Source organism: Trichoderma ghanense (assembly GCF_004382785.1).
Source record: "Trichoderma ghanense strain CCMA-1212 chromosome Unknown scaffold_20, whole genome shotgun sequence".
NCBI classification, from domain to species: Eukaryota; Fungi; Ascomycota; class Sordariomycetes; order Hypocreales; family Hypocreaceae; genus Trichoderma; species Trichoderma ghanense.
This window is the reverse complement of record NW_027395683.1, coordinates 53,380-72,410: the sequence shown is the minus strand read 5'-3', so window position 1 is coordinate 72,410 and position 19,031 is coordinate 53,380. Positions and strand designations below refer to the sequence as shown.

The following is a 19,031-nucleotide window of genomic DNA, read 5'->3' as shown; positions in this document are numbered from 1 at the left end:
CAAGAAATTTCAAGTCTGCTCTCATTAGGTCTCAAAAGCACTCGTACAACCTCCATCAATCACTAAATCTGGGAGTCTCTTCTTTGAAAACATTCAGGGTTGAATTATTGGAAGGAAAACCATTTTATTTTCATCGCATGTACGCCGTTGAATCCTATTTACTAGTATATTAAACAGATGGTCCCGAAAATTACGCCTTGCCCTTGGCCTGTTCCTTCTCCAGCTTTCTCCTCTTGGAGCGCAGCTTGGCGTCCTCTGCGCTCTTCTTGTTGTTCGTGTATTGCATCTGCTCGAACAGCTTTCTCTTCTTCTTGCTCAACATGCCCTTGGCTCGCTCCAGGTCCTCGGCCTCTTCGCGGGCCTTCTTGGCAAGCGCCTTTCGGGCATCCTCCTTGGCTTTGGTCTTCGCGTTGGCAGTCTTTGACTGGACCGTCTTGCCCGACATTTCAGCTTCCAGCTCAATCTGTCGCTGCAGGGCCTCGTCTTCATCCTCTTCATCCTCTTCCTCTTCATCCTCATCAACCTCATCCTCGTCGTCCTCTGCCTCCTCATCCTCATCATCCTCATCTGATTCTGCTACATCCATGCCCTCTGCAGTCTCATCCGCGTCAGCCTCCTCATCGTCGTCACCATTCTCGATCGCCTCGTGCTCCGGCTCCTGCTCCTCAAGGGTCATGGTCGGGTCGTAGGCTCCCTGCACCTTTCTGACGAAGGGGCTCAGGTGCGGCGGCAATGAGGCACCCGGCGCGTACAGGTGAGGCTCCTTCAGCTCACCATCGTTGATGGAATCCCAGACCCACTGGGGCTGGACGTATATCCTGCCAGGAACACGTCGGTTGGCCGCGAGCTTCTGTGCCGTCTGGTTATCCTCACCGTCGCCATCCTCGTTCATCGAAGCTTGTATCGGAGGTCGGTCGACGATCTGGTGGGTGATTGAGGGGTCGAGCTCGTCTGTTGTGAAAGCGCCGGCGCCAAGCACAGCATCCCAGCCAACACGCTTGCAGCCGGATGACTTGAGGATAAACTCGAGGGGCTGGCGAGGAGTCTCTCGGGACAGGTAGACTGTAAAGTTGGAGAAGAGAGAGTTGGGGCTGTTGCCGCTGTATGAAGGCTGAGGCAGGATGTCGCCTCCCGGAGCAGCTGGCTCAAACTTGTCAATGGCGCCATTGGCGTCTTGCTCTGCCTCCTCGTTGTCTGCAGGCGTGGCATCATCGGTAGCAGCGCCGTTGCCCTCTCCATTTGACATGCTCTTCAAGACCTTGTTGACGGCAGCCTGAACCTTGGGATCCGGCTTGTGCGCAACGTCCTCCAGCGTCTTCTGCTCCTCGCCGCCAATCAGAGTCTTGCCCTCCAAGGTGAAAGCTCCCAGCTCGGCAGCATTCTCATCCTTGACGGCATCAAACTTGGGCGGGTACTTGAGACCAATCGAGGTATACAGTCTGAAGTTGACGAAGCCGAGGAGCGTCATGTAGAACTCGATAAAGGTACCCATGATGCGGAAGTCGACATCGCCGACGATTCTCTGGTTGAACTTGTAAGGGACCAGCCACAGGACCTCCTCGCCCTGGATGTTTGCCTGGTAGTAGATACCCTTGATCGACAGGAAGGACTTGGTGAGGCTCTTGGAGACGATCAGATAGTGCTGGAACTCGAGGCACAATCGCTCGCAGCGGGCAATCATCTTGGCGGGAACCTGGGTGGTCGAGGGCAGGTTCGCGAAGAGGAACAGCATGGAGAGACAGTCGTCCAGGTCCCTCAATGCGTCGACAAACGTCGGGTAGCGCTCGCGGACGACGTGGTCCAGCGTGTAGGTCGGCTTTCCGGTCTTGTCTGGCCGGCTGGCATTGCTCTCCAGTCTGGCGGCATCGCTGACGTCGCCTCGACCCAATGCTCTTGAAATCTTCTTCTCGAGAACCTTGTGGTCGCGGAACTTTTGCACCAGCGGCTCGTGGAGGAGATACTGGATGTCCTTGGTGTAGTAAAAGGTCGTCGAGGCGGTGGAAGACTTGGACACCTTCTTCTTGCTGCGAGGCTCGCGAGGGTAGATGCCCTTCCAGATGCAAAGCTTTCGGAAGTCGGGGAGGCTGAGCTGCAGTTTCTTGATCGCCTGGTTGCGCGTGATGAAGTTCTTGGCCGCACCGGCCTGTCCCTTCTTCTTGATGCGCGCCATTGTGCTGAACTGTTGGCGATATGGCTGGGGGAAACTGATGCTTCTGGGGAAGAAAAAGATTCCGCGGGGCAGTTTAGTTCAGTCCATCGCCAACGGGTTTCAACTTTTTTTTTTTCTTGAACCAAGCTGGAATTTTTAATGCCGTGCGCCACCGCCTGGGCCGATACCTGGAATCGGACTAGCCGCCTGCTTCTGCTCTCACCGCCCAGCCCACCCACCAGCCACACTCAAGCCACGTCCCGAGCCTTGCCTGGAGCATCTGGCGATCTGGTTGGCCAGCAGCTTCAAGGCTGAGCTGCGGCCAAGTGGCCTATCAATCTATTGTAGCTAACTGTATTGTACTGCACCTCATCTGCCGAGCTTCCATCCCCATCAACATCATCTCCCCTCGCTCAATATGGCCTAGGAGATGCCATGTCGACCACCATGACTCTGCAGAGCAAGGTCGGCGTCTTTGCTGGCGCCGCCTTGCTGCGACTCGTCCTGTTCACCGCGTTCCCCAGCCTGCCGGATCTGCTGACCGGCCGCGTCGAGATATCCACGCCCGTGACGAGCTTCAAACGATGTAAGGCGCATCGCAGACCCCAGCCCGGCGAGGCGGCGTTGAGTCCGATGAACTGACGGATTGTTGAATCTCTGCTTCCGGCAACGCAGTGCAGGAGGGCTTGTTCCTATATGACCACAATGTCTCGCCGTACGATGGCGGCGTCTTCCACCAGGCGCCGCTGCTGCTCCCGCTGTTTTCGCTGCTCCCAGACGTCAAGACGTGGCCGATATTCACAGCCTTGCTGTACATCCTCGTCGATCTCCTCAGCGCGTATGCGCTCCTCGTGATTGCGGACTCGGGAGAGGCCGGCCAGTCGAAGCACTTTACTTCCCCTCGACGGGCCAAGAGATCCTCGGGGCTCTTGGTGGCTGCCGCGTAAGGCTACCCGCCCAACTGCGAGCCAAAGGGGAAACTGGTTGAGCGTTTCTTGGAGCTGTTGCTGACTTTGGACCCTATAGATTCCTATTCAACCCCTACACGATAGCATCATGCATTGGCCGATCAACAAGCGTGTTCACAAACTGCGCCATCCTCTTCGCCATTGCAAAGGCCCTGTCCGGCTCTCCCTTCAACTCCATGGTCGCCATCTCGTTCGCCTCCTACCTCTCCATGTACCCGATCCTCCTTCTCCCGCCTCTTGTCCTCCTCGCATACGACCGCCAGTCCGAAAAGCGACGCATCGGCTCCGCCATCCAGTTCTCGTTGAGGGCCATTCTCATCGCCGCCACCTGCATCTCCCTCTTGTTGGCCATGTCCTTTGCGCTCACGGGCAACTCGTGGGATTTCTTGGCCCGGACATACGGCATCCAGCTCACTCTGTCCGACCTCACCCCCACCGTCGGGCTGTGGTGGTACTTTTTCATAGAGATATTCGACTCGTTCCGGGCCTTCTTCCTTGCCGTCTTCTGGCTTCACCTCGTCATTTACGTCGGCGGCCTGTCCATCCGCCTGCGCACGCAGCCTCTGGCCGTGCTGACGATCCTCCTGGGCATATTCGCCGTCTTCAAGCCCTACCCGTCCATCCCCGACACGAGTCTGTTCCTCGCCATGCTGGCGCTGTTCCGACACTTATACCCCATCATGCGATACACGTACGTTGCCTCCGCGACGATGCTCTACGCGACGTTCCTGGGCCCCGCGTTCTATCATTTGTGGATATACGCCGGCAGCGGCAATGCCAACTTTTTCTATGCCATCACGCTGGTGTGGAGCTTGGGTCAGAGCCTGTTTGTGTCTGATTTGACGTTTGCCGTCCTGAGGGATGAGTGGGAGGTGGAGAGGCCCGACATGGTGGGCAAGGAGATTCGACAAATATAGATGGCGTGTCATCTGAATAAACGATAATTGGAATGCAAATGTGATACTCTTGCTGGATCAATATCGTATCAATGTGAGGCTGATACGACAGTGTACGAGAAGCATCTCACGCACCAGCGTAGACTGATACACCAAATATAATAAATGGCGATTTCAATGTGTAGACTCCAGAGCTCTCGTTTCGTTTCAGTCTATCTCAGAATCTACTTCCACCAGCTTGCCATGCTCCCCTCCAACATCAAGACCACTCGGCGCAGGCTGATACGGCCCCATGGCACTACTCAGCATCGACCCAAGCTGCCCAAAATCGCTCAACCTCGTCCGCCCCCTCCTAGGCTGCCACGTCTGACTCGACGCCCCAAACGGCTGCAGCGCCCTGTAGTACTGGACTCCGTAGCCCGTGGCCAAACCGGCGAGCGCCGCGCCGACAATGAGCATCGCGGCTCTCTGGTCCACGCCCTTCTTCTGCGACTCGGCCCTGTAGCGCATCTCGGCCGCGTAGTGCCCGCCTACGCCGGGGACGTGGCGCATCACGGAGTCGAGGACGCGGCCGCCGAAACTAACGACGGGCGTCGGGGCGGGATCTGTCCAGGGGAGGTCGCCGCGGGCGGTCATGGCGGCGAGCATGGAGTCGACGAACTTGTGTAGCCTTGGGGTTTTCGACTCCAGCCAGTCTCTGAGAAAGGATCGCGGCACGGGGGGCTTTTGCATGAGAGCCAGGTATCCGAATGCCAGACAATCCAGCGACGAAACCGCCGCCGCATCCGTGGAGAAGAACCGAGGATCATCTTCGCTCTTGCCCTCCATCAAGTCGTCCAGCACCTTGAGGCATTCCTCCGTCAGGCCAAAGAGCCGTATCGCCGTGGCTTGCTCCGGCGTCATCTCCTCGCGGACAGTCTTCTTCGTCATCAGCGGGATATGCCGCCGGAAGGTCTCGGGCAGGGCATCTCGCCCCGTCAGATGGAGACCGCCGTTGGGATCAAAGTCGCTGTCCAGGTCGGCCAGGCCAAGGTGCTCCGCGCGGGCGATGGCTTCCGCCCTGATGAGCGTGGGCACCGTCCACGTTAGGGGAAACGACAAGAGCGAACTGTACGCGGGCCTGGTGGTGGCGACCCAGTTTGCTGCCGAGACGTACAGCGACAGGTCGACTAGGGGGCCTGCGTGAGCTCTCAGATAGGCGCTGCATGCGACGCCGTCTGCTCTTTGGATGCTGCTGAGCGGCTCGTCCAGGTCGTTGCAGATTCCTGCTGAGGATAGGTATCGCACTATTGGCTGAAAGCCGCTTACCCAGCTGTCCTCGTGATGCAAGGCTGGCAAGAGATCTGGGGATGGAAGTCAGATATTGCAGCGAGATATCGCCCGCCACTTGACATGGTGCAGCGGCATAGCTTCAGCCAACGACTTACTTGAGGGGCTGACGGCGGGATCATTGCTGGGAATGAGGCGCCACTCTGAGGAGGGCAGTGCGTTGTGCAGATAGGCGATGGTGGCTAGACATTCGGGGTCGATGGAGGGCAGGCCAAACGCCGGGCCCCAGACATGGAGATGCAGCATGCTTGAGCCCAAGGGGGGAGCTTGTGCGGTCACACAGAGCGAAGCCTATGGATTCCAAGTTCGTGATTGTGCGAGTTTTGTTACATGTACTCAGGTAGACGTCGATATTGCTGCGGTTCTACTGAGGGCGGGGTTGAAGAACTTGGTTTGATGAGATGAAGTTGTCGTTGATCTTGTTGAAGCTTATGAGAGAACATGAAGGCATCAAAATGCCCGAGTCCCACAATTCGGCGGCCCCACTAATCTTCATTGTCGACGTTGGAGATGCGCCACAAAGACGATGCTGAAGGCAATGGACTGCAAGATTGACGGAATTATTGAGCAATCAGTATATAGCCATTGCCATCTGTATTTTTAAATAATCTGAGGATGTGATCAAGTATGCGCAAGTGGCATCCACTATATTGTACGGCGACGTGATGTAGCTAGGTAGGCATCAGTAAGGCCATAATGTAACAGAGAAGAGAAAGGATATGACCCGTTGTGTCATCGTGGGTTAGAAATGAGAATGAATGCTAAGGTATGCTTACTCCATACGTTATTGACTTGAAGAGCAAGAAAGGTAGCCGTATACATTGTCATTCTCGTGCCATCACATGCACGCTCATACATCTGGTGTAAGATCAGTATATGCATATTGATGAAGCAAGTCACTGGCCGTGTCAGACGTCAGGCCAAAGTCCCATGACGAGAAATTCAGCCATCCAGGGCAAGCAAAAAGCCATCAAAGTGCCAGGGTACGGGCCTCGAGCCTACATGTACTACGCAAGAGCGCCTTCAGCAACACGTAACCACACCCCCCAAAGGCCGCCATTGAATCCTCGCAGCTCTGGCACAACATTCGGTTGCATCAAGCCACAGGCCAACAATAGCAGGTGACACCTATCATCCAAGGACAGAAGCTTGGCATCGGCCGTAAGAGCGGCTGGAAGCTGTACGAAGACGATGGACAGAAACACCAACTTCGCACATGCCTAGTTTGTAGCTTTGCATATATGAAGTGGCGTGGTGGAAGCGGGAGGAAATCCGGGGGAGCCCTGGCCAGGAACAAGGCCGCATAGCATGCGCCATCAATGTTACTCATCGCCAGAGGCGTCAAAAAGCCAAGACATCTGGATCCTGCTCGGCTGTGGTTGTTGTCATTATTAATAGTATGTCGTACTTTGCACGGAGGAGCCAAGAGGCGGATGCTGACTGCCATCATGGTAGTAGTCCTCCTACAGCCTCGAGCCGCTTTACTTTGAAGGAGCACCGCAATCATATGCCATATATAGAAGCAAGTCTGTGCGATGCTTGTTCTTGACCTTGATCGACGGGGTCGCTGTCGAAACTAATCACCCGATATCTCATCCCCGTGCGCGCGTACCTGCATGCTCGTATACCACAGCCGCGTGGTGCCCGTTGAGGATCTGATCCGTCGAGCAATGGCAGGCAGCTCATCAAATCATTCTGCGGCAAGACCAGGAGCATCAACACCGCCGCACTCCCCGCGCCCCATCGAGGCACAACAAGGCAACCAAGGACAAGGATCCTGTATGTCACCAACAAGCAAATCGCGATGACCTTCTCGCATCGCATCGCACAACCCCACCCCTGCAAGCTGAACGAGATACAAGGGGAACGTGTCAATCGTTCGTTTGATCGGCTCCCCTTTCGCGCCATAGGATCATCGAGCGAGCGTCGTCCTCAGCCCGAGGAAGAAGAAAGATTGCATCAGCCAATGGCGATCACCATAGCTCTACCCCAGCACCCAAAACAAGCCACAGCTGAAGAAAAGAATAGGTCAGGGTCCATGACTTTGGCGATATTAGACGCCCCGGGGGGGAGGAGGGGGATCGACTGATACGTGGCAGGCCTCATATGCAGCCACCTCTCGATTCGAGCAAGGCGGCATCTCAGCCTTGAAGATGATCCTGGACAGTCTGGAAGCGATTGGAGGCTTGCGGCCGCGGCAACGGCACGTGACGCCTCCTGCGTCTCTCGAGGCGGACAGAGGTGCTTGGACGCTTTGGAGCTTACAAGTACAAGCAAATATTACCCTTTCATCGACATGGACATGGACATGGACATGGTCAAGGACAAGGACGGCCAGGCGCCAATGCAATGCACATGTAATACGGCGGACGGACGGCGGAGAACAACCTGTTCCCTTTGTGACAGCTCGTACATTTATGGCATGTCTTACTTGTAATTACCTGCAAGGTCTGAACGTTCGCTTTCTATACGTGTATATGCATGCACGTCGGTTCGTCGAGCATCCTGAAACGCCCGCTGTCAATGACCAAGCGCGGCGTCTCCGTTGGAGCGTGCGGCTATCAGCTATCCGTACCCGTACAAAGGCATCACGGTTACTGAGAACTGCTGATATCACCACTGCACTTCGCACCAGCGTTTTCCACCAGCCAAGCGCAAAAGGGGGGGCCGCCATGTAGAGCAGTGGCGAAATGTTTCAGAACGAGGCGCAGCCCTGCCAAACAGGGATAGTAGATGGACGGGTTCCTGCTGTAGCTCGAATGCTAACAAGAGTTCTTTTCGCCAGGAACGGGCCATCTGGGGAGATGCTCTCAAACTGAGCTGCGTGTAAGCCGTATTCTCGGCGCTGCAGAATGGCAGACAAGACAGACAGAGACATTGCGGTTCCACTGCCAAACAGCGGACGTACTCGTGCATGTCCGGTGGCACCAGGCCTCAGACGTGAAACAATTGGGATTGAGTGTTTACTTGGCGATGCGGCAGAGCGTCGTCCTGTCCATGTCCTCTTTTGGCAGGTATCTGAGGGTCCGGCCAATCGAAGCCCATCAGCACTTGATGAAAGGATCAAGTGTTTGTTCCTCTGTTTATTTCCACTGCCGATGCGCATCCAACGAATCAATAGTCGCAAGCAGTGCGTCCTTTTCTCATTCGTCGCTCCAAGTGGCATCAACTTCAAACTTGCAGATATCATCATATGCCTCCCCCCTAAGCCGTGCATATGTTAATTTCACATTTTCTTGGTTGGCGCCACAGCTCCATTCTCAGCTTGCAAACGCATCTTGGATCCGGGGGCGATGCTCGACCAATTGAAGGATCAAAATGGATCCCCTCACCCCCATTCGCACAGCCTTGTTCTGGCATGAACTATTGGGCGTCTCCCCTTACATGTGAATGCAGGCAGATAGATGGTCGCCTCACTGCTACACACATACATGCACCCTAAAGACAATAGACAACAATGAGACACAAGTAAGCACGCAAGATGAGGTTTAACCAGCCCCAATCATCATCTCACCCGAGTCATGAGCGTTCCTTCGAACAGACTGAATGCGAATCTGAAGAATGCCAATCGCACATCATGCCTCGCGGTTCAGTGGCTGCCACCACCGGTTCGGACCTTGGGGCCAAAAAGGCGCCGCCACTTTGGCGCAACCGGCAAAAGCATCATGAACCCAAGCACCCAATCGCGAAAGGGGGTGTGCCGTGCCAACTGCCCTCCCGCTAGAAGCCCAAACAGAAGCAAAAGAAAATTTGCCATTTTCCTTTTCCCTTTTTTTCCACTGGACAAATTTGGGTCCCTCGTAGTTCCCGATAGCCTCAAGTCTAGACAAAACGCACACGAATAGCCCGCCGCTCCACGTTGTCTCCGTGTCCTCTCCAGACTGCTCACCGCTTCATACGCGAAAACGCAAAATCTCATGGAAGCCCAAATGGAAAGATCGAAAGAAGGACAGGCAAGGACCAGCAAGACAAGTCAAGACAAGGGTATCCCGACATCGCCCAGCTCTCTCTCTCTCCACCAAAGTCTTTTCCAAGCCACAAGCTGAGAGGAGCACCCCCGGCAGCCGAATCATCCATTCATATCTACGCTTTCGGTGTGGTGTCTCTGGGTCCCCGCCGAGAGGTTAGGCTGCGGCGGCCTCCCCGTGATAGCCTCGGCCCTTGAACCAGACAGACTAATAAGGGTAGGAAGAAAAAAAACAAAAAAAAAAAAAAAAAAAAAAAAAAAAAGAAAAAAGGGCAAAATAGGGGAGACACTCATCGAATCTAGTAGTTATTCCCTTTAAACCCTCCCCCACATATCCACACCTCAGGCCAGCTCATCAAGTCTATTACAGTACTATCCAATCCTCTCTTCTTCTCCGGACAAAACATGTAACGGGGTCCGGAGGTTCTCTGGATTTCCAGACACACACACATAACACACACACATACATCACATAGCCATTGATCGCCGATCTCGATCTCTTCTCTCCCTGTCTTTGCTTTTCCATGTGGTGCCATTGTGTTATTCAAGGTTCATGCGAAACATGGTTTCACCTCGCATACAAGTATCTTGGCTGTAACGGTCTGATCTCGGCTACGACACCTCAAAACTACCACGCATACTTGACCGCATTAATAATACCACAAGGCAGGTAGGTAGTATTTCAACTGATATGACTCTTCCGTCCGACTACTACCAAGAAAAAAAAAAGCACAAAGTAGCAATTCGGAACAAAACAGCCCACGGAGGAAACGGCAAGATGGCATCGCCTTGGCCTCTTGGCATGGGTATGAACTCTTTGAGTGATTTATTTCCCCCCATGCCTTGTATGTACATTCCATACTACTACCTACCTACTTACTACTACATACTACCCCGTACGTATGTATACTCCATGTAAATCAAATCGTCGCCTTTCTCATCATGCCCTGTGAGGGGTCCGTCCGGAGATGGACCACCGCCTGCTACAACTGCTGGGCCCTTCAAAGCCCAGCCCAGGTGGCATTCCGGAGGCGCAGCGGCCACGAGATTTGAATGAACGGCGGACCGTAGCTGCGTAAGGCAGCTGCGTACATGCAGCTGGCCACCGCGCTGCCTCTTTTTGGTCTGTTGCTAATCAAACATTGCCCCATACCTGTCTCAAATTACAGGCGACACGTCACTTTGCCCATCGGACGATCACCCAACAAAGATCACAGCACCCCCAAGACAATACAAAGCATCTTTTCTTTCTTGTTCACACAAGCGGGGAAGAGAGAAGCAGGCACACTGAGTAATGTAGGTGGAGGTGGTAGTAGTATGTAGCAGAAAATGCTAGGTTTCATTGTAGTAGTGTCTATGACTGCCAGACAGGGCAAGATGGTAAGAAGTCTCAATCCCACATTTCAATCGTTATCTCTGCCCGTCGTATCCCAACCAAAAACCAACAAAAAAACAGTAGTAGAGTCGTCAACATCCCAGGGTATTCCGCGACGCATCTCCGAATGAACCCCAGTAGAGGTAGTAGTAGTAGTACATGATTCCCTTCCAATTCCCAATGCCAGTAGATATTCCCCTCCGCCGCCGCCTTCCATAGACGTTGTTGATGCTAAACGCCAAAGTGAAAACAGTAAGAAAAAAAAAAAAAGAAGAAAGAGAAAGAAAAGGTAGAAAAGGTATCCGCAGATATTACAAAGATAGTATGAAGAGTGTGTATATGAGATGGCGTCACACACAACACAAGCGAAGCCGATGATCGAAACCAAGGTGCAAGTACCCGCTCGAGCCAGCGAAGACGGTGTGGAGAGAAGAGAAGAGAGGAGAGAGAGATAACCGCTGCCCATCATGTGGTCAGGCGGTTGAGATTCGGTGGGGCGGTCTTGTTCGAGTGCTGGCGGCTATGACGGTGGCATTTGTCCAGAGAAGTTGTCATTGATTCAGAAAAAGCCGTTGAGAGCAGGGTTGGTGATTCGACGTCGACACGCCCAAGAGACAGCCGAGCTCGGTGGGGGTGGGTGTCGCCCGCGTCTCGGGAGAGGACCCCCAAGGGAGGAGAATCTGTAGAAGATGCATGTCCCATGTCCAGCTCCGGGGAAGAGAGAGCAGGTGGCATGAAGACTTGAGACTATGCCATGTCCCAGCCCCGCAGCGGTTTGGAAGAATGCGTGCTGTGTAGTACTAGTAGCACGGAGTCGCAGCGCAAGTGGTGACGTGCAGCTCCGATCCGCTTCGCATGGCAGATTGATGCGCTCGGATGGGAGTGGAGAGGCATCGGGTGCCGCGCCATTGACCCTGGCGGTCAGAAGCCAGAGCCCGTTGTAAAGCCGTGTATCAGATCCGGGGAAACCATTGACGAAGAAGAGAAGCTCAGCCAAGGAGAGGAGTAGCCGTTGTGTGCATGTAGATGCTTTGTCTCAGGGCGGCGGCTCTCATTTGGGCAGAGGAGGCAGAGGTCGGCTGGGCGGGGGGCCCGGGCAGGGAGGAAGGTGAGAAGGTCGCTGAGCAGGCATTGTGGTTGTTGAGGTTGTGGTTGTTGTAGAAGCTGTGAAGCTTGTGGTGTTGATGCGAGACGGCGGAAGAGGCGGGCGTCTCGTGTAAGTGCTTGATCGAAGAGGGCGGGCGAGGCTGCGATGCAATGGTGCAGAAGCAAGTGCAAGCTGATGATGCTTTGAGCAGAAGATGTTGCAGGTTGTAGCTGGGCTGGTGATGCTGTTGCTGATGCTGGTGATCTGGAGAGTAAACAGGCCGTGGGGAGAGGAGGGCAATCGTCCTTATGTATTTCAGACCGGCAAAGGCAAATCTGACGAGCCAGAGGGCAGCGGTCCCGAGTACATCGTACCAGGGGCGTCCCGGCAGGCGTGCGATGCGCGGGAGGGGGGCGTGTGCGGATCAGCGGTACGAGCTCAGGTACAGGCAGCATGTATCTTGTATCTCGTACCTTACCTCGTCGGTTCTGTTGAGCGTCCCCGTCCATCCATCAAATGACGGGCATGCATTGCTGCACATACGTCAGCCTAGTCCTGGGGGGGCCTGGCAACCTGGTACCGGCGGGGCTTGTACCTCGCCGACTCACTCTCTCCCCCCAAAAAAAGCCAGACCGCAAATTGGCACAGCACAAGAGCCCAGCCCCCACCAGGCCCTTCCCGTGTGCCATCTGATGGGCGCTTCTCACAGCTGATGCGACCCTGGCTTGGTGACGCAGCGGCCCAGCCCAGCGGGGGGTGGCCAGGCGCTGCGAAGGAAATTGAAAGAGGCCTGTCGAGCCCTGATCCCTGACGGTGCCCCCCCCCCCTGGCACAGCTACTGAACTGAATCAAATGGATGCAGGGAGGGCGGTGGGAGTTGGTCAGTAAGTTTGATTGAAGAGACGGCGCGCGAGAGAGAGACACACACAACACACTGTCGCGACGGACGGTCTGGCTGGAGCTAGCGACAAGCTTTCACCTCGAATGTGCTGGCAAACTGAAAGTCTGTTCTGGACATGCCGGCGCCGTATCGGGAGGTCCAGGGGTGCATCCAACCGTGGTCGGAAAACGGTGAGCTCGGGTGGCTTCAATCTTGGGCGTTTCGATCCCTTTCTTCTGGTCTTGTTCCAGCGCCCTCCCACCGCAATTTGGCTGCATTCGCCATCGCCTTCAGGTACCGCCGATGCGCTGTTGCTCCAGCAAGAGTACAACTAGTACCTACAGGTACCCGTCCACCTGCTGCGACCGTATTGACAACCCATTGTAAAAAGTACCTGCAACACAGGCAGCCAAGCAGTAGCAGCACCAGGTGACAGTTACGCTCCAACGTACTGTACCATGCCCCCTTTCCGTTCCTTGGTCAGGCCATCGCGCCGTTCCCGTATCAGTGCTCGTTTCTCCCAAATTTAGAATATCCAACGGGAGAGAGCCACGCCTTCAACAAGCTACAGTACAAATCTCGACTCTCGCAAGCGCCCTTCTTTCGGACGAGCGAACCGATTGAGAACGGACTAGCCGTACCCTTTCTCCGTATTCTACCTGTCGTGTCTACCTCGCCTGGGTCCAACCCAGGATCATACCTGTACATACGATGCCTGTCTTGCTCCGTACCTGGAGATGCACCATCATCGACAGCTCGTCTCCTTCGCCCACTCCGCCTCCGTTTTCCTTGCTCCATATCCATGAAAACCATCGAACGCCTTCGTTTCTCCTTAACGGAGCGCCCAGAAAACTTGCTTTCGGCTCCACCGTATGGAAGCCTTCTGGAAGCCCGACCTTTTTCTAGCGCGGAAATCATCCCCCCCAACTGCTGGGCCCTTCAAAGCCCAGCCCAGGTGNCCCCCCCCCTGCATGTGGAGAAAGAGCGACCTTCGAACATGAACGCTAGCACGTTTCAGCACGGCCTCGATTATTGGCAGGACCGCCCGCCTCTTTCGTCTCCGTCCTTCTCTCGAACCCTCGCGGTTCAGCCGGCGCAAGGACCAGCTTGGACGGGCAGCCAGGGCTGCGCGCAAAAATCGTGGGGCAAAAATTCAAGGGCCACTTTCTGGAAATTGGATGTGCAAAATATTGGCCTTATCTCATAGCGTATATTCGTACAAATAGTGACAAACCATTGGGTATTTAGCACAAATCTTATTGATCCCGACAGGGCAGCACGCCGAAAACGAGCCACTACTAATCACTAAACTACACAGTCGCATCGTGGCCTTTCTAGCCTTTTCCCAACCATGCACAGCTGAGGCTACGACGAACGAACGAACGGCAGAAAGCTGCGAGACGGGGGGGGTGCTTGGCTTCTGTCTCTTTCTGACGCGGACACGTCGATGGATTTCTCTCGTGATTTCTTCGTCATGATTTAATATAGATAGCATGCAAGCGTGCGCGTGCGTGTGATTCATACGCCGTATTAGCCGACGCAGCTCAACGTCTGCGAGTGCGACCTCGCCTGGCCTGACCGGACCTTTTCCGCTACACCGACCCAGGCACACGCAACAACGACACAGCATCATGGCCCATCACACAGCAAAGAACGGAACGAAATGGTACTTTGAACGAAGTAGACGGCAGTAGCAAGACGAAGAAAAAAATACAAGTGATCAGGTGCCTCCAAGGGAGAAAATCGCCCCAGCCTGGGCGGGTCTTGGCGCTCGTTGGCCCTCTTCTCTTTCTCCCCCCTTGTCCATTTCATATTAGATAGAGAGCCTCTATGGGGGCTTGTCCGACCACCCCGTCCGGCAATCCGATGCATATCTGCAACCTGGCCAGCCTTTGGGGCTACTGTATTTTCTCTCCGCTGACCGCCATATTTTCGTTGGCGTTCCAGGCGGTAAAAAAATACTTTCTTGCTGCCAAGGATAGGTAGGTATGGAGTAGGGAACCGAGACTTAGGTTTGCCTGCATGAAAGAGCGGCCGGTGTGGATTTCATGTGAGATGGCGCGACGCTACTTTCGTACAAAGCAATGGAAGAAGAAGAAGAAGAAGAAGCAGCAGAAAGAAAGAGAGGGAAAAAAACATGTCATCTAGCGTCCGATGATGGCCCCCCCTGTAAGGCAGTTCAATGCCGCGGCACGTAGCACTCGCACAAGCAACTTCGTGTAGATGTGCCATATGGCGACGGTGATACTCGTACGAGTACGACGTCAGAGAGTATACAAGTGGTAAGAATTTTTTTATTAATGCCTGTCTCTCTTTCTCCGAAACGGATCTGCAGGGCTTTTTTTCCACACAAGACAGATCGAGATTCTGCGGGGGGGCGGACAGCGCCGCCGAGGTTCATCGTACTGACCTACGGTCAGCTGGCCTCTTCTGATACCGGATGTCTTACATTCCTTGGCTGGAACCGTCGAGGCATTGTGAAACAAACGACTGCTCTGCTTTGTTCAAGGGCTGGTCTCTGTCGTGTTGCTTTCCCGGGCTTGGACGTGGTTGGACTGAAGCATCTCCAGTCCGGCGGGCGTCTCAAACGGAGTTTCTGTTCTTTCGGTCTGCTTCGTACAAAAGAGCCTGCGCTACGAGTGATGGTGGTTTACTAACCACATCAGAGAAGCTCCCAAACTAACAGGAGAACTAAAAACGGGTACCTTGTTCTATTCTGCTTCCATCTTTCCCCATCGAAAGGTCCTGAACTGGACTGTCAAAGTTTCCAAAGCAGCAACAAACGCCTCTGCCGAGAGAGAGGGCCCGGATATCCTACTAGATCTGGCGGCATCACGACTCGGGCACGCCCTCCGCTAGCTGGCTGCCTTCGCTCACCGCATTGCGGGACGGTGCAGAGCCGAGACCGCTTCCTCGGTCAGGCAGGGAATTGACGTGAACAATCGGCAATCTGGCCCTGTTTTAGATGGGGAAGGGAAGAAATTTTTTCTGAGAGGTGTGAAAGGGCTAGAGGAAAAAGAAATGCGTGTAGCCGCCCGAGTCTTTGGTAACGAAACGGCAACGAGTCGAGATGATGCGCGCCTTCACCCCCACGGTGCCCCGTCGTGGTGCTGCTCGTGACCGCCAAATCAGGGCGGGTTTTTTAATAATAGGGTGCATGAATGAGATGGGACTTGTATTAGACGGTCAACACATGGAAACGATGTTCGATTTTTCTTTTTCCTTTGCTGTTGGCCGTTTTGTGAGTAATTAGGACATGCGGTGTCGAGATGAGACAGACACTCGGATGTAGGACTTTTCCTGCACTTACACGGCGCGAGTCACATGAAGTTTGTTGCTACGATCTACATGCAATGCAATGCGCTCTTGTGTCTGCTGGGCCAGTAGGAAGCCACTGCACTCACAGTCTTGGCGCAAAGAAACGCTGCAGCCTTATCCTCCCGCGTTTGTTGACAAAGGTCCCACGAACCTGGGATTGGTGCCCTATACCTACCTTAGGTGTGGTTGGACTCTGGACCGCCAAGCGGCTCGCTCGCAAAAGCAGTCTCTCTCTCTCTCTCTCTCTTCCTTCTTGCATGTTCATGCTGTTTGTATGCGTGAAAAGCTGCAAGGTGTTGTCGTTGTTGTTGTTGTTGTTGAGAGCTGTGCGACGGGGACTAACGCCAACGAATCCCTGCAACAAAACGAAAATCATCGTCATCGGGCTTCCAATAGTATGTGTAATACATGCACGGCTGGCTGGGGCATGACTCACATGGCCGGTTGGATATGCGAGGTTGAGGCTGTCTGTCAGACACTTGGCCCCCATTTATTCGCCCTCTTACTCGTTCAAGCGGAGTAGGCATGCATGGGGTGCAGAAGGTGAGGGCAAGGTGTCCAAGGTATGGATGGATGTATGCCGCGTTAAGCCAGAGCTATTGTACCTAGCCCGAAAAAATGACACTTTGATGCCAAGTTGCTGGGCGCAATGTGACGACTGCGGGGACATGTTCTGGTGGTGAGAAGATGAACGAAGAGCGACATTATCCTTTGGCGGAGAATTACGATGTTCGTCATCACACAGATTGCCCGGTCCTCCAAATATGAAGCTGGCCAGCGATGCCAAATCGTACTATCGCATCCATATCAAAATCTCGGAGAACAGTTTCATCGACGCACGTCCCAATTTGAAGAGGCCTCAAATTTTTGAGTGTGGGGGGGAACAGCGATGAAATCATAGGGGTCCTCTTTTTCTTTCTCTCTCTCTTCCCGCTCTGTAGCTCTTCTTTGCTTTTTTTTTTTTTTTTTCCTCTGCATCTCGCAGACCCTTGTGATCATTCCAAATTGCATCCATTTTCACGGACTGTTTGTCCCAGGATCATCGTGAGCATGGGCTGTCTTGGGGCTAGCCTTGATGACAGCCCGCATTCTCTTTTTTTTTTACCCTACTTTATTTGGTGGTTTGTACTTTTCTATGGAGTCTGGAGTAATATTAGCCTGAGCCCATCTCGCATTCTCCCGAGGCCCTTTGTCCAATCCACAACGATAATTGCCCCCATATTAATTCTCGGGACCCTGAGCATCGGAAGAAGAAGTAAGAGAAAAAAAAATCAAAAACGTCATTACGGAGTTGTTAGCAGATGGCAAACGGCATCCTTATCTCCAAGAAAGACTCCACAACCATAAACACGCACACACCCCCAGGGCAGAGACTTGAGCCTCCGGATATATCCGGACCTATCCTTTGCCACAAGTCCGCCGATTTCACAAGGAACAGGGCACAAGGAAAAATTGAAGAGCATAAGAAAAAGGAAGAAAAATCGAAGCATTCTAGCTGAGAGAGCAAGGACCAGGTCTCGAGAGAAATGCCAGAAAACAAGAGCGTCAGAGGAAGAGGCAGCAGACGCACGGAGCAAGAAACGGCCCATTCTCCCTACCGCCTCAACAACAAAACGAAGGGAATTCCGAAACTGACAGGGCTGTCGGTAATTCGGATACGGCGTCAACTTTTTTTTTTCTTGGCCCTTTCCCTTCTGCTCGGTGTCTGAGCCACCCCACGACAGAACGGGTACCTGGGCGAGCTGGCCCTGCCTAGACCTCGTCTTTTCCTCCCTTCCCGCCTGCGTATTTTTTGACGGGTGGATGCCTTCGAGGGCTTGTCACTTGTTGCCTGGTAGGCAGGCAGGCGGCCAACCCCTGCTTATCTTTCTGTGTCTCATTTTACGTCGTGGATCTATTTGTGTGTTGTTGCGTGGGTGTAAAATGTACATAACCGTACGATGCGGCTGAGTACGCGTAAACTTCGTACTCGCATGTTTCTGATGCGAGATGACCACTGTCTTTGGCAGACTCGAGACATTTTGCTCCTCGAGCAATGCAGCCACGATATGTGTTTGCCAATGTTTCACTTATTGTCTTGGTACTAGACCTCTTAGCGGGAGCAGGGCTTTCGGCAGCTCACGCTTTGCAATCCTGTTACCTTTGCGTAAAGTAAGCACTCGTGCTTCCGGTTTGATGCTGCTTTGTATGGCAAGGGCAAGACGAAACTCTTGTCTTACGCTGTTTGACAGATCGGCCCTCGGTGCATGTTACTTCGTGCCTTGTCATTCTCGAACCCAGAGGCCAGCACTACTTTTAGCACCATCGAAGATAACCAAGAAGCCTCGAAGGATTCGAAAACCCCTGTGTGGCACGTCGTACCTCGTAATCCGTAAACGGGGTGCCTTGTGGTGTTACCCAAGCCCCTTCCCCGATCTCCAGACACTCACGCTTACCCGGTAGATCACATGGCAGCACCAAGGGCTGCTGCAGGGCTTCTGCCTCTTTATTTTTGCGTTCCACGTTGATAACGCCGTATTCGCCAACAAGTGAGTCGTGGTCTCTTTCACGTATGTTGAATCCTCCCTCAAAGTGGTGCTGCAGTACCCGTAAGATCCGCCTCGCAGGATGGGAGGAATGGAATGCTGTCATACTACCTAACTACCTACCTTTGTACGTTCATACATGCAACGGACGAGGACCCATGGTATTCCTTGAGGAAACACGTGCTGCCGTTCATCACTCTGTCTTCTTCTTGTTAGTGCCGTCAATCGAAGAGCCTAAAAAAGACGGCTCGAGTCTCTTGTTCGTCATATCGCTTGGTCGAAACCGTGTCTCACGGCTTAGCGCTCCCTCCCAATCTCCCCAAAAGTGGCATCAGCCGAGACTCGGTACATCCCACACACGCCCAGCGCGTCACACAACAAGCTCCCAAGTATGCAGTACACCGCCGTTTCGAATTGATCGAGCTTGCGGGCAGATTCTTGTGCCGTGGCTATTTTCATTCTAGTATCTCGCGTGGTGATGATGTGTCTCTCTTTTGAAGAGGCATGGTGTATGTACAACGAACACGCCCCCCCCCC

At 53.8% G+C, this 19,031-nt stretch overlaps 5 protein-coding genes across 5 annotated transcripts; 1 reads left to right on the top strand and 4 right to left on the bottom strand.

The window, feature by feature from the left end:
• Positions 1 to 190: 190 nt before the first annotated feature.
• On the bottom strand, positions 191 to 2,170 carry CCMA1212_009919 (Pescadillo-like protein; the record flags this gene model as incomplete). Its single annotated transcript, XM_073706982.1, has 1 exon — positions 191 to 2,170. The coding sequence occupies one exon, from the start codon at positions 2,168 to 2,170 to the stop codon at positions 191 to 193; it is 1,980 nt and encodes a 659-aa protein (XP_073554474.1).
• A 406-nt stretch (positions 2,171 to 2,576) lies between these two features.
• On the top strand, positions 2,577 to 4,034 carry CCMA1212_009918 (Phosphatidylinositol glycan anchor biosynthesis class U protein; the record flags this gene model as incomplete). Its single annotated transcript, XM_073706981.1, has 3 exons — positions 2,577 to 2,735; positions 2,825 to 3,092; positions 3,176 to 4,034. The coding sequence occupies exons 1-3, from the start codon at positions 2,585 to 2,587 to the stop codon at positions 4,032 to 4,034; spliced, it is 1,278 nt and encodes a 425-aa protein (XP_073554475.1). The 5' UTR covers positions 2,577 to 2,584.
• Positions 4,035 to 4,220: 186 nt separating this feature from the next.
• Positions 4,221 to 5,588, bottom strand: CCMA1212_009917 (uncharacterized protein; the record flags this gene model as incomplete). Its single annotated transcript, XM_073706980.1, has 2 exons — positions 4,221 to 5,356; positions 5,441 to 5,588. 2 exons carry the CDS (start codon positions 5,586 to 5,588, stop codon positions 4,221 to 4,223), a joined length of 1,284 nt encoding a protein of 427 aa, XP_073554472.1.
• Positions 5,589 to 10,712: 5,124 nt separating this feature from the next.
• CCMA1212_009916 (uncharacterized protein) lies at positions 10,713 to 11,150 on the bottom strand (the record flags this gene model as incomplete). Its single annotated transcript, XM_073706979.1, has 1 exon — positions 10,713 to 11,150. One exon carries the CDS (start codon positions 11,148 to 11,150, stop codon positions 10,713 to 10,715), a length of 438 nt encoding a protein of 145 aa, XP_073554473.1.
• A 455-nt stretch (positions 11,151 to 11,605) lies between these two features.
• Positions 11,606 to 12,226, bottom strand: CCMA1212_009915 (uncharacterized protein; the record flags this gene model as incomplete). The annotated part of the gene is made up of 1 exon (XM_073706978.1): positions 11,606 to 12,226. The coding sequence occupies one exon, from the start codon at positions 12,224 to 12,226 to the stop codon at positions 11,606 to 11,608; it is 621 nt and encodes a 206-aa protein (XP_073554470.1).
• Positions 12,227 to 19,031: the final 6,805 nt, after the last annotated feature.